Source organism: Talpa occidentalis, unplaced genomic scaffold, assembly GCF_014898055.3.
Source record: "Talpa occidentalis isolate TD23 unplaced genomic scaffold, MPIMG_talOcc4v2.1 talOcc4.14, whole genome shotgun sequence".
Lineage (NCBI taxonomy): Eukaryota > Metazoa > Chordata > Mammalia > Eulipotyphla > Talpidae > Talpa > Talpa occidentalis.
This window is the reverse complement of record NW_023601433.1, coordinates 51,292,914-51,319,167: the sequence shown is the minus strand read 5'-3', so window position 1 is coordinate 51,319,167 and position 26,254 is coordinate 51,292,914. Positions and strand designations below refer to the sequence as shown.

The window sequence follows — 26,254 nt, the reverse complement described above, 5'->3', positions numbered from 1 at the left end:
GTGTTTTAAAATGAGTCGTGTGTATTGTGGGATAGGTAAGACACTGTACAGGGAGTCCTGAGTTTGTAGGATCAGTCATCAGATGCTGAGGGGGCCGTATGGTTTGGTCAAATTTGTTGAGGCTACATCCCAAAAAAAAAAAAACAAACACATTTACCAATCTGTGTATGACTCATAACTAACTGTTCATTTGTTTGTTATATTCTTATTAAAACTTGAATGTTTACCTATTCTGGGAATAGTGATTTGATCACAGTATTGGAAAAAAGTTAATGGGATTCCAAAATTACACAAAGTTGGTACTTTGTGCAGTAGGGCTTATAAATAGAAAAGATGAGGTCATAAAGGTTGTTTTGTTCCATGTAGGAAAAATGTCAATGTAGTAATGGTGAACCTTACTCTTGTATGTGAAATTAGGAATTAAAATGTTACAACCAAAGTTCACATACAAGAGTAAGTTTTAATAATAATCACCATTCTCTCAAACATTTTGGGTTTCCATGGGTCCCATGTTTTATTTACTGTTTTATTTGGTCTAAGTCACTTATTTTCAGAGAGACCCTAGCAGCTTAATGTCCTTAGGACCTACATGCCTGATGAGAAAAGATCTCATCAGTGGAGGCGTTGTTAATCAGTAAGAGCTTTGACCGACTGTCCCTTGGTCGATGCCTGCACAATACATTGTTGATTAAGCTAATGAGACTGCAGATTGGAGGGTTCTTGCTCCAACAGATGTGAATAAGATTCCAAGAAACTAATTCTGAACTCCATCTCCGCCAAAACCACCAAGGAGGGGCTGGGACAAGCATGTGCTAAGGGAAGGATGTTTATGTAACTTAAATGATGTTGATTGCTTGAGGGCAGGGCAAGTCAAGGTGAATGATGCAAGCGCTTTTCTTTTAAAATTATAATTAAGATGCCAACAGTTGTAACTGTGAACCTTCTTGGACTCCACTGAATGATCGACTCCCCCCATTGTGAGACCATTCTGAATTTTTCTTTCCTTCTCTTACAGGTGACATCACACAAAAAGGCTATGAAAAGAAGAGGTCGAAACTAATTGGAGCCTACCTGCCCCAGCCTCCGAGTACGTAAACCTTAATGACTAGCACAAATTGTCTAGTTTTGAGAGTCAGGTGCAACATAGCAAAGAAAATAGGTAAACAAATCCTGCCTTAATCCCTGATCTGTTATTGGCCATATCTGATTCCTTTGTATGGTTGCAAGTATGTTTTGTGACTTCAGAAGGAACATATGATTTTTCTGTTAATGCACCTTATAAATTTGATAGGTATTTTATCTCTAGACAGCGGTAATATGTTTGATTACTTTAAAATGCTATACTCAAAAAATATGAGCGCATTTATGACTTAAGCATGATTTGTAATTTAGTGAGTTAAAAATTATTGCTATTGATTGTGGCTTGAATTAGTGCAATTGATAAGTCTGGAAATTTAGAAAATGATATAATATCCTACCTGGGATTATAAAGTCATAAGATTGGTTGTGTTTTGAATTGTGAATGTAAAATGTTATAGGTTCTTCCCTAAAATGCAAAGTCTATCTGTGCCAGTATTTTCATAGAATCTCTGCATTTGAGGGGGTCCTATACATGCCAGGAGAAAGGACTGACCCCAGGCTGGAGTTCTAACAGCTCTTTTCTAATGAAGCTCAATTCTGTGTGAGGATGACCTTGAAATTGTCTAGACTGTAGGAATGGCCTAGAGCTAATACACGTAATGCTTTCTTCAAAGGAAAATGTTAGCATCATAAATATCAAAGATACTGCCTGAAACTCTACGGTTTTCTTTATTAAAACACATTTTTAAAGACCTGCTCGGAGGCTTCTACTAGGAAAGGTCTGATTAGCACGTGCCTCAGGCATGTCTAACCTTTGCTCCTGGCTAACGCACCTATAGTGTTGGCATTGGGAGTATCTCCTGGAGCTCACATTCTAGGAGGCTTACTTTGTGTGTTGAGTTTCTGCTGTGTTTGTAGTTGTGTTTTAATTTTGTGTGTTTTCTTTCTTTGCTCCATATTAAGAAAGTTAACAAAAAGTGGACCTGTTATATAGACCTGATATTGCTGTGGGCTGGATTTTCCTATCATCTAGCTTAGGAAACATTGTTCCATCCTAGTGAATTAAAAGTAAATCAATTTTGGGGTATGCTGACACCCGTGTGTGACCTTCAGGGGCAGACGGTGAGACGGGGTCTTCCCCTTCCTTCCCTCTCTGGTCTGCAGACAGCACCGCCAGGACATCCATCTGCCTGGGCGTCATTGGGAGTTCCTTGGTCCCCAAGTCTTGGAGAGGGCAGGGTTGACCATAGACTCCTGACACTGTTGGATTTCAGTCTCTGTGCCTTACTTGCCAAACAAAAGTAAAACAGATGCATTTCTGCTCGTTCCCAGAAGACAATCTCGAGTGACGGCAGTGCCCAGTGCTGGCCAGCCCTGCTGCGGGCACTAAGGGTGGCCCTGTGTCACCTGTTCCCTTTGGTGTCCTTTGTGCTGTTCTGCATGGGGTCGGCAGCTCTGCTCAGCGCTGTAACAAATTTAAAAAAAACTAAAGTCTGAATTAATTAGTTTTTTTTCAACTTGTTACAGCAGCGAATGGAGCTGCCGTGGTCCGGTGTAGACTGCAGCACAGTGAAGGAGCCCCACGGAGAGCGCTGCACTGTGGCAACATCGGGGTGTGCGACATCCGAGACGCCGCGGTCCGAGAGCGGGCGGCCAGCACCGCGGGAAACCGGCCTCTGTTTTACTTTCGTTTCGGTGAGCGCACTTGACTGAGATAGAGAAAGAAAGCCATGGCAGCGACATGCTTAAAACGGGGCTGCCCATCCAGTGCATTGTGAGCAGAATTGTAAGCTTGGCTTTGGGGGAACCCAGGAGGGTCCTGCACCTGAGTCCATGTTCTCCAGATGAGTTCCTGCTACTCGTAGGGCCTCAGTGCTCAGCACAGACCCCAGAACCAAAACCATCCTGCAGAGGTAGGGACAGGTCTCAGTGTTTATTGAAGTATAATATTCTGATTTTATAACCCTATTTCTGCAGTGGGGACACCACTTATAAAACTCTTGAGGAAGAATAACACATGACAGATCATATGTATTCAAAGTGTGGGTCTACTAACCTTTGTCTTACAGCCAACGACCTGGGTGAAGGATGGGCTAGGCCCCTCCCTGAGGTCTGCTCCAGAGAGGGAGCTCCAGACCTCCATCATCTTCTTATCTGCAGAGGGCAAAGTAATAAAGAGAAACTGAGCCAGTTAATCAGAGTGTGTTCTCAGAGGCAGTGTCATGTTCAGAGTTCAGGATCTCTTGAGTGGACAATATTTCAGATAAGTAGCCCATGAAGCCAGAGGTTAGCTCAGTGTACCTTCTAGAGGGTAAGAAAATAAGCATTTGTTGGTTGTAGGTTTATCTTCAGGATTCTAACTCAAACAAAATGTATTTTCTTGAAAATCATGTACAAATAAGACAACAATGAACTTGGGCCCAGGACCTCAGAGGAAGACTCCAGCCTTGCCACTCAGCTGCGGCTACTGTGTGCGCTCTCCCAGCTCTTGCTGCTGCATGCAGAAAACCTCCTCAGGGAAAGTGTGGGGGGTCCATGAGTGGGCATGGAGAAGGCGCCAGCTGTGAGGTTCTTTCACCATTCACTAAGACTCACATGCTGGGTGAAATTCGAAGGGTGCCTGCTGCAGATGCTGCTTGGTGGATCTCTGGCCGCCTCCTCCACGGCTCCCCCAGGACTCCAGCATCGGAGCAAGGGTGGGGTGCAGATTCCCGGCCAGCGTGCATCTTTGTTTGGAGCAGTTGCCCTGGCTGAGCAATCATGCATGCTATGCAATTCTGTTCCCTAGGACGCAGTAAGGTACACAGATGTTTCTAAAGCTGAGAATTCTGTCTTGACTAGCCCAGTTTTAGAAATAATTCTTTGGTATAGGATATTTATGACAAACGTCGTGTTTAGTCGTTTTTCTACCATATACTTTCTCATGGGGGGTTGTCTTTTGATGAGCTTAACTGTCTTCTCTCCCCCTCTCTCTTCTTTCTTCCTTAGTAATTTATTAGAATTCTTCCCTTCAGAAATCACCGCTGTAGGGCACCTATCACCACATCCCCCAGTCCTCCACCACAGTCCATTGTGCTTCCTTTCTGCTTTATTCCAGCCTCTTTGGATGCAGCAGTTCTACAGTCAGCTTTCAAGGGTTAGCTTTTAAGGTTGTCCTTCTCTGGTTCTTAGTTTAGTTTCTCATATTCCACGTACTAATGACACCATCTGGTATTTCTCTTTCTCCTTCTGACTTATTTTATTTAGCATTATCTCTCTTTTCCCCCTCAACATCATTTTTGTTTATCAGACAATATTAACTTCTTGCAAAAGTATTTTAAACCATTTCCAGGGTTTTGTGATTATGAGTCAGAACCATTTTTGCAGCCAGGTGCCCAGCTCTAAGTGCTGAGGCAGGAACCCCTACCTTCCCCACATCCCAGGGTGCTGGCTTCAGGAGCGGCTGTCCCTGTTATTCCTCGCTGCCCAGGGCACAAGTGACTGGCACAGATTAGCTGGCGTGACTTGGGTGCCCTTGAGACACGTGTCTTGATGAGGGCGGTGTTGAACACTCACCTAAATCTAGGTGAGAAAAAAATGTGGCTCGAAATAAAAATGAAAATTATATATTTAATGAGGGGAGGGGTCGAAGAGAATTGTTGGATCATTTTCACGGCAAGAATACTACTTGGGAGAGTTACTCATTTGGTACCAGCCCTCCAGTTTTTTGATTCTCTTAGTGTCTCTTTCAGGATCATCTTTCATTAATCTCTAAACCTGATAAAACTTGTTAAAATAGAAAATGAAGCCATTCTCTCCAAGGCATTCTTTATAAGCTGTGGCAGTTTCTATGATTGAGTCTTCACAGCTCTCGTGACAGGAAGGAAGGTAGTAAAGATCTTATGTTACCATGAATAGTAAAACTCATCTTTCACAAATGGAGCCCCTTTTCATAGCTGTATGTATATTTTCATACAGCCCGGCAGGATGGCTTCAGGCTCAATTACCAGGAGTCACGGTCACCTAATAGTGTAGAGCATCTTGGTGAGTCAGCAGTCTGGATGTCCTTGTTGCTCCCTGGGAATTGCCATGGGGTCCAGGTGAAGAGTCCACTGCAGAGAAGTTCTTGATCAGTGTGGATTTATCTGGCTGCTTTTATTTCTTCTGGAAATTACATGACCCTATACAGGAGCGAAGATGCATCTGCACCAGCTGCCCTTCCCTTCCGGACCTGAGCCTTCCTGCCAAACCTCCTGCCGTGTTCATGCTGCTCTCCATGTGAGACTTGGCCTTTTTTCCATTAAGAGCTCAACCCACATGTCACTTCTGTAAAAATTTCTCTCTAACCCTCAGGTTGGGGCAGGTCCCACCCCTATCATCACAGCACCCTATTTCAGGAATAGCTTACCAAACTGTGGACAGATGTCATTTCTACCCCCTGCCCATGTCTGCATGCTATGTGGCCCCTGATCATGTCTGTACTTCCATGTACCCTGTCAATGTCTGCAAGCCCCAAAGACTGTGTCCACATCCTCACCCCCAACATATATGAAAACTGCTCTCTAGAGGCCAAATGATCATCCCACTACACAGTTAGTAAGAATAAGACCAGAGTTTGGGCCAAGATCTTCTCAGTTTAAATCCCATATACTTTCTAATTTAAATCATATCTTTCTTGGTTTCTTTTTTTTTATTACTGTTTTAAATTTCTTTTATTTATTTTTTAATTGAAGAAACATTGGTTTACCAGTGAGGTAACAGCATTGCATGTGATTCAGAGGCATAGGGTGACACGTCCTCAGATGCATGTCACCGCACCACACCCACTACCACGGCACCCACAGTCCCCCCACATAGTCCATTGCTGCTCCTCCCCACTGTATTTCCACCTATCCCCTATGCTAGCCTCAATTTCACTGTCATTTTTCTACAGTTTGTTATTGGTTTGGCTTTGTCTGACACTTTGTTTTGTTTCTCTGTATTCCACATGTAAGTGACACCATCCAATATTTGTCTTTCCCCTTCTGACTTATTTCACTTAGCATAATCCCCTCCGGTTCCATCCATGTTATCACAAATGGCATGATTTCATCTTTTATTACAGCTGAGTGGTATTCCATTGTGTATATATGTCACATTTTTCTAATCCACGCATCTGTCCTAGGACACGTAGGTTGTTTCCATAATTTGATTATTGTAAATAGTGCTGCAGTGAACACAAGAGTCCATGTATTCCTTTTAATTAGTGATTTTGTATCCTTTAGGTAGATACCTAGGAGTGAAATTATGGGTCAGATAGTCAATCCATTTTTAATATTTTGAGAAACTTTCATACTGTTTTTCATAAGAGCTGACCAGTCTACATACCCACCAACAGTGTACAAGGATTCCTTTTTCACTATATCCTCACCAATACTTGTTGATTCTGGACTTTTTGATATAGGAAATTCTCAATTCCTGATTTATTTTAAAAATTTATTGAAGTCTAAGATTTTGAATGCATTTCTCTTACTACCTAAATATAGAAATTCTGACTGTTCTCTACCACATTAGCATCCTGAATAACAGGAGCCTTTTCTAATTGCAGGCCTCTTGGGGGCAGCGTACCCTGTGTCAGAGTGATGGGCCACTGCCCCATCTTCCTCATATTCAGAGGTTTATATGAGGATTGTTGGATTTTAGCATCTGCTTTACTGTAGCATTAATGACATCACTACTTTTATTTAATATTCTGAATTTGATTGTTGTTTAGTTGACAGAGCCATATCATTAGGAATTTCCTTTGGGAAATCTTTTTTAATCATGTGTAGGAAGTAATTGATTGAAGTTCTAATAGAAATGCTTATTTCTCTGCTTTCTCTCCCTTGGGGCTTAAACATAGTTTTCCCTCTAGCAAGGAAAGTGTTTAAAGGAATGAAAGTGTCATCAGGTGGGGTAGATGCATGGGAATAATGAATATTTCTGTTGACTGGACTCTAGAGGCATAGTGAAGATTGACTAGGAGGAAAGTGGGTGTGAGTGATTTTAGAGGGAGACTGAAGTTAGGTGAAGGTATCTGGGGCCTTGTTCTCTGGTCAAGAAAATGCAGAAAGAGGAGAATCAGAACCTGCTTGGATTGCATTAGGGTGAGCCTGGAAGTCTGGGTGGTGAGCTGCCAGCTGGGATTGGCAGGCAGCTCTGAGGGCCAGGCAAAGCCAGCACTGAGTCTGATGACTTTCTAACTTGAGGGTGAAGTATAGGGTGGCGCAGAGCAGGGTCCCAGGGGTATGGACATGGTGAGGTGAGAGGTCTCCTGGAAAGGAAGAGCACTTGTTTTCTTCCTTCCCTCCTTCCTCACCTTCATCCTACTTCACCTTCCTCTCTCTGAGTTTTATCTGTAATCCCTTCTCAGTTCTAGAGACTCACAACCCTTGCTGACCTGAATACCTAGTATTTAGGAGATGTTCTGGCTGGGGCAGAGGTGGGGTGAGAGAGATGAAGGATGGAATATCCAGACTTAGGGACACCAGGCAGCACTGAGCACAGTGGCATAAATCAGAACATACATGCTGCACAGTGGGATCAGCTCCAGCCCCAAAGGACAGACACCCCATGCAGAGTCACGTGGCAGTTGAAAGGCGCTCTCTTCTGTGAGCAGTGAAACTGCCCAGATGAAAAACCTACTGGAAACAGATCTGATGATGCCCCTACCATAGGAAGAAAAAATCCAGCATGCAGCAACTTCATAGAAATAAGATTGTAAAAGTTGATAGAGGGGAAAAGAAAATAAACATTTTACATAAGAATTATAGCATCCAAAGGACATTTAACTTCCCAAAGGACATTTAATTTCCTAACAACATTAGAGATATGAAAGGCAATTGGTAAAAGTAATCTTCCCCCAGAGTTTCAAACAAAAGCAAGTCCCTGTATAAAGGGATCCACATGGATTTTATTCCAGGATTACGGCAGGAGAGGCCGCTAAGCGAAAGAAACCTAGAAGAAAAATGGTTGCAATCTGGCCATGTTAATCAGGGAAGAAAGTATTGGGAAGAGTTTTTCCATTCTGTTAGGTATTTTGAAATGGATTAGCAATAGGCACATTGAAAACACAAATAAGGAAACCAAAAGATAGAAACATTAACTCCAGAATAATAGCAGTGTTCAATAGGAAGGTACAGGGAGCATACTGCTGACTCAGAATCCTAGTCTGGTGTCGTAGTAGCTGCAGGGGTGTAAGGAGAAGCCGTTAGATAATTGTTATCTACCATTTACCATTAGAACTGGGATTATAAGCCCTCACTGATAAGCATGAACGTCAATACCAATAGCTATTATATTCACTGTAATATTTACCACAGTATTCTTTGATTTAATTTCAGTAGCTGCAATTCTGTACATCTGCTTGATGAGAGTACAAAGTAGTTTCAAGAGCATTTTAAAAAATGGTTTGTACAGAAGAGATTTAGTAGCTCTTCAGTCATCAAGAATTGTTACTAATGATGCCAATATATATTTTAGTATGAAGAACTCCTAGAGAAAGTGGCTACAGCTTAGTTATCTTTTCATACTTCTAATACAGTAGCTTATTGTGTGGGATCCACAACATGCCATCAAAATTGAGGTGCAGAAATCACCAGAAAAAGAGGGACCTTAAATCCAATGATTCATTGTCATAGAGTTCACCACTGAAAACTAGAGACTGAACTTTTTTTCTTAAAATTATTGTCTGGTTTACTTTCTATCAAATATTACTGATCCTTTTCTCAAGAAGCAGCAGTTATTGATTAGTAATGCCAGCATTTGTGTATGTCTGAAATGTAATAATTTACCTTTCTTGGGCTTTATTTTATCTGAATTAGAATAGATAGTCACAGTTGGCAGGTTTCGGTCAGCTTTTGAACAATGCCCGTAGAGTCATTTTTTCCTTAGCAGGTTAATATTTTTGATAATTCTTCAAAGCTATGTTGAAAATCATTTTGTTCAATTATTATCAAGTGGTATAAAATTTAAGTTACAAACTTTGAATAAAGTTGGAAACATAGTCAATATTATTCAATAACTCAGATTTATTTTTAAAAGTTTATTTTTTAAAGTTTAACTTTAATGATAAATGTCCTTTTAATTTTTAAATTTTCTGGAGAATTGAGTCACTGTTTCTGTGTAAAGAAGATCATGACTTGAGTCTGTCTTGGGCTCCATTTTTCTGATCAGAACGCTGAAGATTTCTACTTCTTGTTTGTTGTTTATTTGGCATGTTTTCCCATGACATGATAGATGAATGGTGTGATGTGAGGGAGCCTGTGCTGGGCTTTCTAAAGGCTGCACTGTGGCACCCTGAATCTCCTCACCCCTGGATGATACTCCCTTTGCTGTTCTACAGCCAAGATGTCCCTGGCTCCCAATCATGCTCCCCCATTTGACTGCCCACTCCCAGTCCTGTCCTTAACTCTCCCCTCGTGTGCCTGCACCCTCATACCAAGCTCTACCATGCCTCTAGCTGTGCTGAAAGGAAAGCAGTGAGTCAGGGATTTATTCCACCAAATGTGTTGCTCTAGAGTAAAGAGCCCCAGCTGCCTACTGAAGCCTCATTCCACTTTTTGTCTTCCTAACCCAGGGGTGGATCAAGCTTTGCCTCCAGAGCGCCGTGCTCCAGTCACTCCCTCCTCTTCCTCTCGCTATCACCGCCGAAGGTCCTCAGGGTCACGAGATGAGCGCTATCGGTCAGGTAAGTCCCCAAAGGCAGACTGAGGTTCAGTGACCCTGTAGAGGCTGGCAGTGGTGAGCTGCACCTTTGGTGTGGGTCTGAAGAGCCATGTGGGGAGAATTGCAGCTAATGTACATATTCTTGAGCCACAGGTGATAACATCCTGCCTTCCACACAAAAATTCCCTCTGCAGTAAACATGAAAATTCAGCAAGAAACTCTTCTTACATTTTCAAAGGCAGTATTGTCTATTATTTAGAATTTCATAGTAATTCAAAAAGTAGTAGCGAGCCCAAGTTTGTTCATTTATTTTTAGGTGTCATTGAAGAATAGTTTGCTTTTACTTTTTTTTTTTTTTTAAATAGAGGCATGTTTTATTTATTTATTTGTTTGTTTGTTTGTTTGTTTCTTTGTTTATACATGCACTGGGTACAGTCAGAAGCACGGGAGGGTGAGAGAATTCACCAGAGCCAGAGCTGGGAGCAGAGCAGGCAGAAGGACCAAAGTACACTGCTGAGGGGAGCAGCGGGCGGCAGGAGAGGTCTGGGCGCCATGTGGGACCCTCCTCCAGTGGTTGGGGAGCAGCCGGGGATCGAACCAGCGCCGCAGAGGTCGCCGGCAGCTTCGCAACCCAGTGCTCAACCGCTGCGCCACCGGGGAGGCCCTTGCTTTTACTTTTTATAATCTTTGCTAGAATGATTTTTTTTCTTTTTTTTTAAGCCTCAATAATTATTTTAATCAAATACAGTTTTCCAAACAGAAACAAAAATATTGAGTATTTCCGGTGATCCATGTTTATATTTCCTCTATGTTTTGTGATGCTATCTTGGTAACTTTGTTTTATTACACTCGTCATCTGGATTGGACTGGCTTAAATTTCTTTAGTAATTTGGCATGAGAAAATGTGCATTGAAATTGATATTTTCATAACTTTTTGACAGATTTTTTCCAACATCCAGATTAAAGTTGCTCTTTTCTTTTCCCCTAACTATGATGTTTAAAAGAAAACTATTGGTAAGTATTATTGCTGGGTCACGTGGACTGCTGATGTAGGATCTGAATTAGAACATGTATAAGTCACTTTGTACTTTAGAGAATACTTTCTTAGGTTTTGTCTTAGTTCATGTTGTAGAAGATGAAGCTGAGGTAATTCACACCAGCATTTGGGTGGGTCAACCCTATGAGCCTATCAGCATTGTGTTCTATGAATCTTTCCATTAATAGGAACTTACATGATAAACCACCACCATTTCCCCTAGTGGTCTCCCTAACTGATCCTCTAAAGGAAGAGGGAGTAGAAAGATGTTATGCCCAGCAGCCATCATACGCACAAGCAGAGAGAATGGACTCGAAAAGGTAGAAAAAGCAGAGCACAGCCTTGCTTCTTCTGTCAGGAGGAGAATATGTGGGGATAGAATAAGGCAGGAGTGTGTTCTCAAACCCACTGTGTTTTTTCAAAGCTATTTTACTCAGCATGTATCAAGAGCTTATTTTCTTCATTCTGGCATCTTAAAGAACCTTTCAAATATTTGGGACATTAGAGGCATGCATATGTACCATCAAGTCATTGAGTTGTTTCCCTTAACTTCCTTGTCTGAAATTCTTTTTTTTTTTTTTTTAGATTTATTTATTTATACAAGAACTGGGGTACAGACCAGATGTGTGGGGGGTGAGAGGATCTACCACAGACAGAGTGGGGAGCAGAACAGGCAGACTGACTGAAACACACTGCTGAGGGGAGCAGCAGGGAGACAAGAGAGGTCCATTGCACCATGTGGGATTCTCGCTGGCCGGCCAGGATTGAATCTGCGCTGCAGAGGCTGCGGACAGCTCCACAGTGTGGCTCTCAACCACCTGTGCCACTAGGGAGGCCCGCTTATATTCTTCAAATCATTAATTCTAATAGTTTATATATGCACATACACAATCACACACAGTAGACAGACACATAGTCACACATACAGTGGACACATGCAGATAGAGACACACACATGGGTATACAGTCACAAATATAGTAGACATACACAGGTAGGCACATGCACATAGATGTAAAGGGACAATGTTGGAGAAAACGCAGCATGAAAGCAGTGGCTCAGGGGAAGAATGGAGGCTGAGTTTTGGGTTCCACGCCTAAGCTTAAAGTATAGCTTGGACCCTGCATTGAACAGTACAATCCCAACTCCATATGAGTGCCCAGTACTGAGCAGCTTGATGAACTTATTTGTTTCTATTGTAATTATCACCTCCTGGCATTCTTTCTAAATCTACCTTTCCATCCATCCATCTATCCATCCATCCATCCATCCATCCATCCATCCAGTATCTATTTACATAGTTATTATTCACCTATCTGCCTGTGTCAATGTTCTGTTTATTCAGCCAGCCATCTTTCTTCATCTGCCTAACTACCTATATCAATCATCTGTTTAGTGAATTATTAATCATCTTTCTATTCTCTTCACCAATATACCTATCATCTCTGTGCCTATTACTTACTGATCCAAACTGATGATTGATCCAAACTCTATCAATCATCTATTTATCTACCATAAGAATGTGAGCTCCACAAAGGCGAGAATATTTGTTTTGTTTTGTTTATTCATATGCACCAAACAACTAAAATACTTCCTATGTAATAGTCTTTGAAGGGGGGAAAGATGAGGCAGCATGGAGCAAAGCACATTTGGGAATATTAGGTAAAATGGTCCAGATTTTAAGGTATCTTGTATATCATGTTTAAGAATTTGACATTTATTCTGAAGATGATAAGGTATCATGTGAAGATTTTAGGCAAAGGCATGATAAACAGATTTAACATTTCAATATTATTTTGAGAGTATTGTGGCTTAGAAGTAAAGCAATTAGAAAGACACTGAATACCTGAGTATTTAGGAGATGAGTGAGACATGGGATATGTTTAGAAGATAACAGCAATAGGAACCTTAAGAAGGTGTTGATCTAGGGGTGCCCAAGAGAAAGAATCAAGGGTGACTCCTGGTATCCAGTTTGTGCAACTGTATGCATGATGGTCTCAGATTCTACCTTTAGAGAATTAAGGTTCCATTTCATAGGTTAAAGACAGTGGAATTTACCTCAGGTACTTGCTATGTAGAGAATACTATGAACTATGATGCAGACATTCCTTGAAGTGTCACGTAAAATGTAGAAAACACTATTACATGTATACTGTTTTTAAAAATTTGTAGTCCTCTCCAATTTGAATAAATAATGATTGCTTAATTTACACATGAAATAAGCATATCCATCGGACCCTTCCAGATGTATATGAAATCTTCTTCCGGTCTCATTTTCTATAACCAATGCTGGGTGCCACCCCTGTCCCTAAATGTTATGGCAGTTACCCTAAAGAAAAATTAATGAGGCTCTCAACAGACATATGAAAAAATGTTCAACATCACTTGTAATCAGGGAAATGCAAATCAAAACTACCATGAGATACCATCTTACACCAGTGAGAATGGCACATATTAAAAAAACTAGCAACAGCAAATGTTGGCGAGGTTGTGGAGAAAAAGGAACTCTTCTACACTGTTGGTGGGAGTGCAAACTGGTCCAACCACTATGGAGAGCTGTGTGGAGATTTCTGGACCTACTAAACATAGAGCTTCCATAGGATCCAGCAATTCCACTCCTAGGTATTTACCCAAAGGACACAGAAACATCAATTCCAAAGAACACCTGCACCCCTATGTTTATAGCAGCACTATTTACAATAGCTAAGCTTTGGAAACAGCCCAAATACCCAAAAATAGATGACTGGATCAAGAAGATGTGGTACATATATACCATGGAATATTACTCAGCATTCAAAAAAGATAAACACATGCAATTTGCAGCAACATGGATGGCGCTGGAAGGGATCATGCTCAGCGAAATAAGACAGAAAGAAAAAGAAAAATACTGGATGGTCTCACTCATAGCAGGAATCTAGAAAACTTAAATAAGGGACCAGGAAAATGAATAACTATAAGAAAGTGAAAATCAAAATCAACAAAAAACTATGAACCAGAGACACTTTTTGGGGGGTGGGGGCTGGGAGGGGAGGGATTGGGGTCAGAATGGGGGGTGTGCAATTGTATGGGGGAATATAAAAATAAAATTTATTATTTAAAAAAAATAAAACTATAATTTAGTGTATAAATAAAAAAAAAGAAAAATTAATGAGGCTCTATATGTCATTATTAGGACTTGTTTGGTAGTTTCACTTAGCACCTTATTCTCACATATTGCCTGCCATTAAAATTATCTAGTCATGCATTTTCTTAATTTAGATACTTTATTGATATACTATTAGCTACTTTCTCTTTGACTATATGCTCACATATTGTTTTTGAAATGTGGCATGAAAGCTTAAGAGCTTATTTTTATCTATAGTCAGGTACAAGGCTTTCTCTTGAGCCAGCATGAAAGAAAGTTGTGTGGTCCTCAGGAGATTCTGCTTTCTAAAATTCGGTGACCACTTAACTTGCAGTAGAGTTACTTTGGTTGCTTCAATGACCAAATTATATCAGCCAAGAAGTAATTCTATTATCTCTTAGATAATTGACCTAATTAACAATCAATCTAGTCAACCATATAGCCTCAAATTTAATCTCTCCTGACTCTATTTTTCCATTTCATTTCTGAACCCAAGGCCTTGTGTTGTAATGAGCTCTTACTGGAATTTTTATAATAGCATTCATCTGTCTTCTTTTTATATAACTCTCCTTGGAACCCTAAATTTGATTTGGAAATTGCATGAATGAACAGGCATTTGCTGAGTACCCTGAAGATGTTAAACTCTATATTCAGTACTTTGTTTCTTCTACCTAATAAAGTTTAAATCAGCCTCTCAAAAAATTCTAGCTATTTTTAATACTCTTTTCCCTCATCCCAAAACCCTGGAAAATAAAATCTTGATGTTTATATGTTTTCCATGCCAATCAAGTCCACTTTGACAAGGAGGAATATTAAAACTACAATGTAGCATACAATTTCATAATATGTTTAAAATTGTCTTGTGTTCTTATGAGCTTCGAAGCAGTTTTAAAAACTGCTTCACCTGTTTTGTGCATCTCACAGACAGGAGCAGGAGCCCAGTGCTTAATGCCTTCACTGCAGATAAACTGTCGTGGGCATCTACTTCCTCGAGGATGTAATTCGGGGACTTGAGACCCTTTCTGAGATGTCTGTGAGGTTGGGCTAGGTTCAGAGTAGTGCTAATACATTGTTCAGCTCTTCTGTTTCACAAATGTACAGTGGGTGTTTCCATAGGCTGCCTGACTTGTGACGTTGTTGTCTGGCAACCAGTTGAATCTGTAACTGTGAAATCTTATGTTTGAAAGTTTTTCAGTTTACTTTCTAATACAGTAGATATCAAAGTATGAACCCTATAAGAAAAAGCTTTTAAAGGTTTTCAACAATATTTAAGAGTTTACAGCATTCTTTGATTCAATGAGTTTGAGAACCGTTGCCATTATATTTCCATAAACACAATTCGTTTTTTAGAAATTGCGAGAGAATACTAACTAAAAACATCTACATCTGAGCCCATCCCTGGTGATGATTTTATTCTGATGACAGTTTAATGTCTGATACATAGCAATATTGAGTTTCTGGGAATAAGGGCTTATAACCTAATTTTTGTTCATTTAACAAATATGCAATAATTTTGTATACTGAGCGCTCTACTATCTACTGTGGATCAAAAATATAGATGACTTTGTGTTTACTTTCAGGAAGTATACCCTGAAGTAAGTTCTTCCTTGGTGCTCACAAGTTTGTTGTCTAAATTGAGAAAGTTTGTGTTTTTCCAGTCTACTTGAATTTTCTGACTATAAGGGGCTCCCAACTGTATGACCTCTGTTCTCTCTGAACAACTATTTTTTTCATTTGTTTGGTATAGGGAATAGCATATTTCATTAAAGTAGACTATGGTGGACTAACAGAGAAGAATAAACTATATTAGACTATATCCTCAACTAAGCCTTTCCTGTGAAGAACATCTGTATGCAGCTGTGTCCAAAATGGCAGCCAAAATCCACGTGGGACCTTTTAAATTTTAAATTCATTAAAATTTAATTTAATTTAAAATTACGTTCTCCTGCTTCACTAGGCACATTTGAAGGCAAGTGGCTTCTATAATGGTCAGTGCAAATATGGAAAATCACATTGTAGGAGAAAGTTCTGTCTCATTGTACTATTATAGGGCCAGTTGTTTTAAATAGGAGATAAGAAGGAAGATGCATAAAAGATTGAGGACAGATCATAAAGGCCAGATTGTCCAAATCTAGTGAGATGAACATAAACTTGGTATCTGTGCTTAGTCATTTAAACAGAGGAAATGACAGTCAGATTTTCATTTTTAGAAATATCAGTGGAACAAGAAGAAATATAGGATAGATTGGTCAAATTGGCATGGGTTCCTGATGAAAGTAGGGACTTGTTAAGAGGCAGTTGTATTTCAGGTGAAAAAAAAAGATTCATCAAAATTTATGGGATATAGTGAAATTGTATTTGGAAATTGATAGCCTAAAATGTTTATATGGGCTAAGAGGAGTTTGTAGAAATTGAAGAAGGAGGACTTAACTTAAGATGTTAGAAATGTTAAGTTGAGTAAGTTTATAAAAAGGAGGCATGAGGAAATAATAGAGATAATTAAATGGGATAGAGGTTATTAGTATGGTTTCCACTCCAACATACAGTGAAGCATGGGAGTCATCACATCCATCCTTACAACAAGAAAAAAATCAACTCCTTTTAGATCCATCAAAGAACTGAGGTCACTGGGCAAACTGTTGCCCCAAATCAGAGATAGATAATGTAAGGAGGTGGTGGAAACTCTAGGAAAGAATCCAAAGACAATGATAAAAATCAAATGTACTTCACAGAAAAGAAGAATGAAATCACCACTATAGCTGAAAGTGGAAAAGTCAGAGACAAAGGTATATATGAAGAAAAAAGAATGTTAGATAAGGAATAAATTGATGAAGCAAAATATTTCATTTTTCTAATTTTAATGTAATAAATACTTGTTCAAAGAAACTATAAGAACAATAATGGAACTTACAAGTTCCTAACTTTAAAACTGAAGAAGTGGAAGCCTTGATAATCTTATAGCCATTAAATAAATGAAAGCAGTAGCTAAAACCCTATCAGAAAGAACAGATCAGCCTCAGGCCTTTTTATATTAAAGTTTGCCCAATTTTGAAGAAATGTTTGATTCCATACAATTTCAGAGATGGAAAGAGAAAAAAAGATACCTTCCCAACTCATTCTAGGACCAGGGTATGTAACAATAAGGGAGACAAAGACCTATGAAAAAGGGAAATTTTAAGACATTATCTACAGAGAAACCTCCAACTAATCTGTGTATTAACTATTAGAGGTAATGAATGTTTAGCATAATGGCTTGATAGAATCTGAACAAACAAAATTTAATCATATTTCTATACACTAACAACAAATGTCATTTAAAAAGAAAAGCTCTATTACAGTAGCAATAAAAACTTCATGAGGAACCTAATGCAAATTTAACAAGGTATGTAATACTTTAATGGTAAAACTATAAAATTTTATATGAATCACATTGAACAAGGCCAAAATGAGTGGATATGGTATGATATGTTCCTATGGAAATGTCAGCTCTCCTAATCTTTATTCAATTCTAATGAATATCCCCCAGGGTCTTATTGGGGACTTAACATTACTCACAGGATTTATGTGGAAAAGCCGAGTGGATCAAACAAGGCAGGATCAAAAAAGAAAAAGGCACTACTTTGCAGATGCAACCAGGAAACTTAGTTTTGTGCTAACTTAAAGAAACCAAGACTCACAATTCTGTTGATTTGAAATTCTGGAAAATGCACAACAGTGTCGATTAGCACACTAGTGTTTAACTGTGGCCTCTAAACACACTGCAAAACCTGATGTTGGTTCTAAGTAGTCATAAACCCAGCAGCAGCCAGCCTTGGTTGAGCACTGGCTTAGTACGAGGCACTGTTCTAAATGCTTTCATGTTAGTCATGTAATCTCTTCATCACAGGATTTGAGTCTGACTACCTCCTCTTAGTCAGCAGAGACTATTGTTTTTGCTAATTACCTTTTGTTGTGTTTCCTGTGTACTTATTTTATTGGTACTATAAATTTTATACCCCATATCATTCATTAAGGACAAAAGCATTAGTTAAAAGTGTTGGTTAAGCAGGGATGAGCTTATGATGATAAAGTAAAGATAGTATAATTTATGCCTAGATCAGTGTCTGGCATAGCATCTGATCCAAGTTCATTTGGTGGTTGAATGGAGACATTAATCATCTTCATTCGAAACAGTTTCAAAGGCCAAAGACCAAAGTGGGGCCCTGTCATAGGTTGTCTGTGCAACTACAGAAGTATAAAAATAGAGGAAGAAAGCTGAGACAGTGGAGAGGTATCTGTCAGAAGTTCAACCTCATGTCTGATGCCAGCTGGCCTGAGATGGCTTGAGGGGAGGGTAAAGGTTATAAGATTTGAAAAATGAATGAGGTCAGTTGCTGTGCAGACAAAACCCTGTCCCAACTCCTTGATGAGCAGATGGATTTGGAGTACACTTGGTTGCCCAGGTCCTCTGTGCAGGTCACTCCCTGTTGAGGCTTCTCCTGCTGGCCTGCCCCAGGGTCACCAGGGCCAGATGCCCATATCTGTACACATAGGCCACACACTCCCATCCTAGGGTTTGTCATATCCTGCTCTGCTATCAGATTGCCAGTCTGTCCGTATCCCTAAACAGACCACAAGTTCCGTGAAAGGAGGTACATAATAGGAGCTCAATTAATTACTATCGAATGAGTGAGCACAGTTGCCAGACCAGGCCCCTGCTGGGCAACTCCCCTCACTCCCCACATCCCACATCCTGTAAGAATGAATTTTCCTAGAAACTTGCAAGGGGAGCTCGGACTGAAGCAGCAAGGGTATGAAAACTATGGGGCTGGCCATGACTCTGCTGCCTCTTCCTGCCCCATCTCTGACCAAAGGCAGTGGTCCTCTGACATATATTTCCTACCATTCCACCTCTGCCTCCTCATGCCTTGCTGCCACTCTGTCTTCACCATCTGTGCACAGTGCCCCCAACCCCCACCTCTGCTCCCTTGTGCATATTTTACTAGTGAATTAAAAAGTATACCCACCAAAGTCACACTGGTGGAACGGAGCATGGATGGCCCCTGACAGAGCGGACAGAGTTGCAGTGGCAACAGTCAGAACCCAAGAAGGCTCATGCCTATGCCACCTTTCAACACGATGTTGTTTTCTCGTCTTTGTTTTCTCTCTCAGACTTAGAAGTTCATTAATCATGAGCAGGATCCAAAAAGACCTGACAGTAGGGTGCAAGGGTTTGCGGGACCCGTGATAGGCCCTGCCTACCTGGAGGCCTTCATGATAGACTCATTCCATCCCCCTATTTCCTCACCCTTCTTGGGCCATATGGGGACTATGAATACAGACAGAGTGGTCCTGGCACCCAACTTACTATTCCCCAGTGTTCCTCTCTCAGACGTAGACTGTTTACCTATAAAACCTTCACCCAGGTGGCGCAGCGGGTTGAGCGCAGCACTGTGAAGCTGTTTGCAGCATCCGCAGTGCTGGTTCGATTCCTGGCCAGCCAGGGAGATTCCCACACGGCATGGCAGACCCCTCCTGTCTTGCCCGTTGCTCCCCTCAGCAGTGTATTTCGGTCTTTCTGCCTGTTCTGCTCCCTGCTCTGTCTCTGGTGGATTCTCTCACCCTCCTGTGCCTGTGGCCTGTACCCCAGTGCTTGTATAAATAAATGCTTGTATAAATAAATAAATCTTTAAAAAAAAAAAACTAAAAAAAAAACCCTCACCTGGTGAGACCCCCCCTTGTTATACGGTGGGTTAATACACTCAAAAGACATAGCACAGTGACTGGCCCTTAACTGATGCTGGATAAGATATAGCTAATATCATTGCTACTGACCTGTAAGGTTTGTCTACCTCCCTTAACAGAATATTGAAACAAATTGAGGCTTGAAAATGTGACATAGGAAGAAATATCAGAAGATTGAGGTCCATTCACCTTTAGAAAAGAAAAATCACATGGCAATTGATAGCCATTATTTGGTTATACAGATTTTCTGGTAATAAAATGAGTAATTAAAAATCTGTAAAAGAATTTGAATATCTTTTTACTGGTGCTTTTAAACTAGCAGATTTAAACTTCTTTCTCTTCCTTTCCTTACCCACCCATTTGTGACAGTTTCTGCAGGAAGATCAGCGATTTCACAGAACCAAAGAGAATGGAGAAAAAGCATGGGCTTTCAGGATATCCTTGAACAATGGGGTAATTGAGCTGCTTCTTGTTTCAGATGTCCACACAGAAGCTGTTCAGGCAGCGCTTGCTAAACACAAAGAGAGGAAGATGGCAGTGCCCATGCCCTCCAAACGCAGGTCCTTGGTTGTACAGACCTCGATGGATGCCTACACACCCCCAGGTGAGCAGCAGACCCACTGTATACTCCGTCAAGTGGTGAGCATCCCTTAGAGTGAATCCACTATAGTCGAGCACTTGTAGTCTTTCTAGCTTTCAAAATAATGGTGCTGTCATTCAGATTTTGTGACCCAGAAGTCCAGAAACAGTCTGTATACTCCAAATTGATCTTGGAAGGAAATGTAACATTATTACATATATATCTGTGTAAATATGTATTTTCAGCTTTTCATCAAGACCCATAAATATAATAGACTTTTAGAGTCTTATAACTTTTTTTTCCATTTAATTCTTCATCTAACAAAACAGAAGAGTTTGTCCCACCACAGTTCTGACTGACTTTCCTTCTGCATACACTTCGTTATATACATATTCCCAGGTCTTTAAAATGTAAATATGTTGTAATGTTATCCTCAAAAGAATTGAAAAATATAGGCAGTTACCTAAATTCAGGGTCACCAAACTTTGCCTTTAAAGTATAGGTATTATTCTGTTCTCTGTGGGATATCAGGTGTCTGTGATAGCTACTTACTGCCATTGTACAGAAATTGCTCCAGAGATACATCGCTGAGCAGGCTTGGCTGTGTGCCAATAAGACTTTATTTACAAAATTAGGCATGGGGCCCATTTGGTCCATTCTCCTGCAATCCCTGATCTAAATATTTGAAAGAGATATCTGATCCTATTTCTGGTAGATGATACTGCTTTTATTTAATCTTCACTTTTATATAACTAAGTTCTCTACTTCCTCTGACCAAATAATTTTAATCTGTATTCACAATCTTCAAACCAAAGTGAAATACAAAGTTAAATTATCTGATATCAATTAGAAACAGGAACAGCTGAACCTAATTCACTTGATGTTTTTCCTATGACTTTGGTGCCAACATACTTCATGTTGTTGCAACTTCTCTCTCTTCTTTGCAGTCTAAATTTCCTTCCACACAACTTCTAATAGTGTTAAAGGCCACTGTTTTTGTTCACAGGAGAAACTTAAGGTGCAATAGGAATAGTTTAATGCATACAACACTTTCTGGAGTATTTTGAAATTCTTGAGTTTGTAAGTGGTGGGGGTAATGGGAGAGCACACTTCAAATTAGAGAGGGTCAATCAGGGATACATGGAATGTTCCTTTAAAAGTGAAAGCTGGGCCTCCCTGGTGGCACAGGCGTTAAAGTCTCAGGGCTATACAGCCACTGCGGCAAGATTTCGGTCCCTGGCCAGGGAGCTAACCCACATGGCGCAGCAGACCTCTACTGTCTCATCTGCTGGTCCCCTCAGCAGTGTATTTCAGTAGATCTACCTGTTCTGCTCCCCACTCTCTCTGTTGAATCCTCTCACTCCCTGCACCTCTGGCCCAGACCCCAGTTTTTATATGCATAAATAAATAAAAGAAATCTTTAAATAAATAAACAAGTAAATAAAAGTGAAAATAAATAAAAGTGAAAGCCCTGGATATTATAAGACAAAATTTAAGGTATATCTCTGTGTGTGGGTTTTTTTTTGTTTGTTTGTAGATAATCCAACAAAGTTTCTTCATCTGAAGAATATAATATTCTAGTAAAAAAGGAAGTCATTTTTGCTTATTTGCTTGCTTATTCTTTTTCCTTATTTATACTGAGCCAGAAAACACGACTGGGAACTGTTTAAAAGTTAACATAGTTAATATACTTAATACTATTCAAGTTATGGTTACAATTTGCCAAACTTTATGATGTGATGAAAACTTTAGTTCTATGCATTGTGTATCAAATAGAATACAAGTATTTTTGACCAAATCTTTACAACTATGAAGTATTCAAAGAGAGGAACACTTCACTGGGCCACTTTCTGTGAACAATTTTGAGTTTAAAATGAAACAATGTGATTATTTGTGTATTTGCCTTTTCACATGTTTTACATTTTTAGAAATGTCTTTGTAGCATACATGACGAGGCCAAAACTTCAGAAGTCCAAATGTCTTTGAAAATACAAAAAATGGAAGATTTCACATTGTCTGTAGTTTGCCACAATAAAAAAAGATTTAAAGTCTTAAATCCAGCTACATAAAATGTGTGGATTGTGTGTGTGTGTGTGTGTGTGTGTGTGTGTGTGTGTGTGTATGAGTGAGTGTATGATTCTGTCTATAGGTTTAAAAGTCTTTTAAAAGACAGGGAAGGGACAATGAATTTGTTAGGCTCCTAATATTACTGTTGCTTTTCTAACAAGTTTCCAACAAACTTAAAAAAATTTCCACACAGCCTGGGTCATTTACAATGATAATAAAATAATAGTGTAAGTATTTTTTGCAATCATTGGTACTTGTTATGTTTTTTAAAAGACCCCATGTCTTGATTAAAAACTATCATTACTTTCCTCCTCATTAAATGTCCCAGAACTCTCACATTATTTTTTCCTTCTTGGCATCTCATGTAACTGCTCATCTATCAGTAGGATACTAAATGTCATTCTTTCATTGGTGTTTAAATAACAAGTCCACCAGTAATTTATTCTTGAATTATTGAAATGTTATTAAATGATCTATGTTTCTAATGATTTTAATGAAAACATTGTACATGCTTTTTCTGAACCCAAGATATATTAATATAAACATTTTCACCAAAAAGTAAATCAACTAAACAATGAAAATCACATAAGACAAGAGTGATGTCAAAATACATACATTTAGTTTGGTCATATACAACATGGTGGAGTTTTGTTGTCTTCCCCATGGGAGAAGGCCCATGGTTGACAGTGTCCATTGGTGGAGAAGGCTGTGTGGGGGTATGGGTGGGGGGAGAAGAGGTGTCTCTTTCTTCACCATTTTCACCAGAGATTGATGTCTCCACCTTTGGAGAGGTCCTTGTTTATCTTGCATTCACACTGAATTTAAAAATACATTATGGCTCAGAGAAACACTTAAGGAATATATAAGGCTGCAGACAATCGTGCTTTGAAATGCATTTCAACATTTCTTAGGAAATGCTGCCCTTCACCTTCTCAAATGGCATATTCACACAAACATTTTCTTTGTTCACAAACTGTTGAGTGGAGGAAAATGATGACTATGTCTTAGTCCAAGATTGTAATGTCAAAGTAAACTTTTGGTAGTATGTTTATTTAAGGTACTTTGAATGAAAAATTCATTTTGCTGAATTGTAGAGGTATAACTTTTCAAGGCTGTTCAAAGCAGAAGTTGTAGGAGGGTCAGTGTGTGGGGCAGAGGGTCCATGGAGAGACATGAGATAGTTGTGCAACTTGGCTGTGATGCACAGTGAGTCCCCTCTCTTCACACAGATACCTCCTCTGGTTCAGAAGATGAAGGCTCAGTGCAGGGGGACTCTCAGGGGACCCCCACCTCCAGCCAGGGCAGCATCAACATGGAGCACTGGATCAGCCAGGCCATCCATGGTTCCACGACCTCCACAACCTCCTCTTCCTCCACCCAGAGCGGGGGCAGCGGCGCCGCCCACAGGCTGGCCGACGTCATGGCCCAGACACACATAGGTGAGTACCTGTTTTCTGGAACATGGGGTTTTACTATTTCACACCATTCCAGATATCTCCTACAGCTAGAATTTCAGGAGCTTTCTTTTCATAAAGGATGTATTCTTGATCTTCAGGGAAACTTGCAGCCATCGTTGTTTACATGTTTTCTTCTCATGCTGAAATATGCTCCTGAATGAAATATTAATACTGCTGACAAATAAGATGGGGGATTTTAAAGTGGGTTTACCATTACTTTAGGAATCATTTTAAGAAATCTGCAGGACTTTAATTGCTATTTCTTTTTATTGTTCTCTGCCATAGGCATTTAGATTTCTTGAGTGTTCATGTTATTTTGTATGTAGATTCTAAAATGAATGAGAGCCTCCATCTTAAAAAAAAGCATGAAGTTAGGAAGTATTACCCAAGATGTTTGAAAATAATGTTAAAAAAAGAGATTAAGAGTTAATAAAGAAAAAAGAGCATGCATTGGGTGAGCAGTGTGGCTGGATGAATGTGGGTGAATAAATTGACACTTTTCTGTCTCCTCTTGTGCCTGCCATTCATGCCAGGAAATGAGTCCCCCGTGGTGTGGTGCACCTTCCACATCTGTTCTGATCCATCTTCAGCCATTCAAGTAACTCTGAGGTGTAGGGTCTCACCACTCCCAAAGACTCCTCACTGCACTGAAGTGACAAACAAGCACAAGACAGCTTCCTGGTTACACCAGACCTCATATCTGAAAAAGTCCAAGTCTTGAAAACATATAAATGTAATGAATGTCTTAAACACTCCATGAACATCTTGCACTCCCAAAGTGCTTATTTTTAGATCATTAACTACTTGACAGTTAAAGGAATGTCAAACTGATATCTTAGGACTTAGCCCAACTTACTCACCACCTTTTCAGTATCAGAAACAACACCCTGGTGGGCTTGTAAGACCTGGATTAGGAGAGCTGTGTCCAGTGTGAGTAAAAGGGGAACATAGAAAAACTCTAAAAATTGTTTAATACTCAGATGCAAGTGGCATAAAATTTCAGATCAGTACATTTTCAGTGACATGTACTTTGGCTAATGTGTTCTGATAACCTCTATTTGAAATCAGTGTAAGTTAAAAATTAAACAGTAATGTGTGACCATTAGATATTTTTAGATAATAAAGTTTTTGTGTATTTTGGAACCTGAAATAGTGGTTGAGGTTCTGTCAGCAAGCTTTATCTGGCACCAGAAATGACGGATTGGACTTGGAATTCCTTCTACCACTGCCATTCTCCCCAGCATGGCAAATGGGTGTATTCTGATAAAGTTCACTTTTAAGGAAGGATTAGAAACTTACCAGGAGAAACACATAATGTGGAACAAATTAAGCATTGCATTTGGACCTCCCTTTGTGATTTTTACACTTAGAATACTAAAGGAAATTATAGCATGGAGAATTAAATTTACCCAGACTATAGAAGTTTGCATTACTCATGTACATCAAGTCTCAATGTAACCTAAATATAGCTTTTGAGAATGTGACATTTCAGTAATTTCTAATTTGGCACAAGATAAATTCCTAGAGTATCTGGGAATTGTGGGGGAAACTTTTAAAGAAATAAGTGGAAAAATAATGAAACCTTGATGAAAAAGGGAGAATGAAAATATTAATACTTTATTCCTGTAGCAAAGCAAAAGAGATAAAAAGTCAGAAATGGCAGTATTTGACCTTTCTGTTAAGATCATCAACAGCCTACAAAAAAGAAAATAGTGTGAGTGTGTGTTACAAGGAATTGAGGATAAAGTAAACCACTAGTTGTGTTGCTAATCCCAGGGGCAAGGTACTTGGGTAGACTCTACTGTCACTTGGTTAGCCCATGGGGGAGGAAAGCTCCTAAAAGCTTGAAGAGTCTTATCTCGCACAAAGTGGCTGTTGTACTTTGTCACTGTTGCAGCAAGAGCCGGAGTGTTATGGGTACTCATGATGGCAGCCAGAGGCGCCTCATACATGGCCCCATAGTGAGGCCAGCTTGGCGTGCAGCTCAGTCCCGTCCAGATGGTGGTTGCCTTTTCTGTGCTTCTTGCTTGCTGTCTTATCTGCATGTTATACTGTTATTTTTACTCTTAAGACACCAGTACTGAACTTCCAATTCCCCGTTCTGAGGATGCTAAGGACTGGGTGCACATTTGCAAAGCAGGGAGATGAGAAACCCTCCTTCCCTGTTACTGTGGCTCTTTGCCCCTCAGGTTGGATAGATGAAATGTTACTTTCTCAAAGGCCATCCTCCAAGTGATATCTAGGATGCTTCTTGAGGATTATCAGAAAATGTGTATTGCTAATAAATTAGATAGTAATTGTTCTCACCACAAGAAAGAAATGATAATTATGTGACGGGGATGGAGGTGTTTGCGAATGCCACATTAGTAATCATATTGCAATATATAAAAATTTAAAATTCACACGAGGTAACATGTTAATTATATCTCAATACAAATAAATTTTCAAAAGGAACCTCTGTGTACTTAACATTCTTAAGACAAATAGAAAAGAAAGGATTAATATCTCTGAAATACTTTAGCAG

The 26,254-nt window shown here is 39.8% G+C and overlaps 1 protein-coding gene across 2 annotated transcripts in view; it reads left to right on the top strand.

Annotated features, from left to right (window-relative positions):
- Positions 1-26,254, top strand: part of DIP2C (disco interacting protein 2 homolog C) — a 343,245-nt gene that overhangs the window by 201,250 nt on the left and 115,741 nt on the right. The window contains exons 2-6 of one of the 2 annotated variants that reach the window (XM_054695050.1): positions 1,016-1,087; positions 2,608-2,775; positions 9,656-9,766; positions 20,105-20,230; positions 23,503-23,712. In XM_054695050.1, coding sequence (XP_054551025.1) covers positions 1,016-1,087; positions 2,608-2,775; positions 9,656-9,766; positions 20,105-20,230; positions 23,503-23,712 — 687 coding nt within the window. The remainder of the gene's footprint in view (positions 1-1,015; positions 1,088-2,607; positions 2,776-9,655; positions 9,767-20,104; positions 20,231-23,502; positions 23,713-26,254) is intronic. The other variant, XM_054695051.1, reaches the window with a different exon arrangement.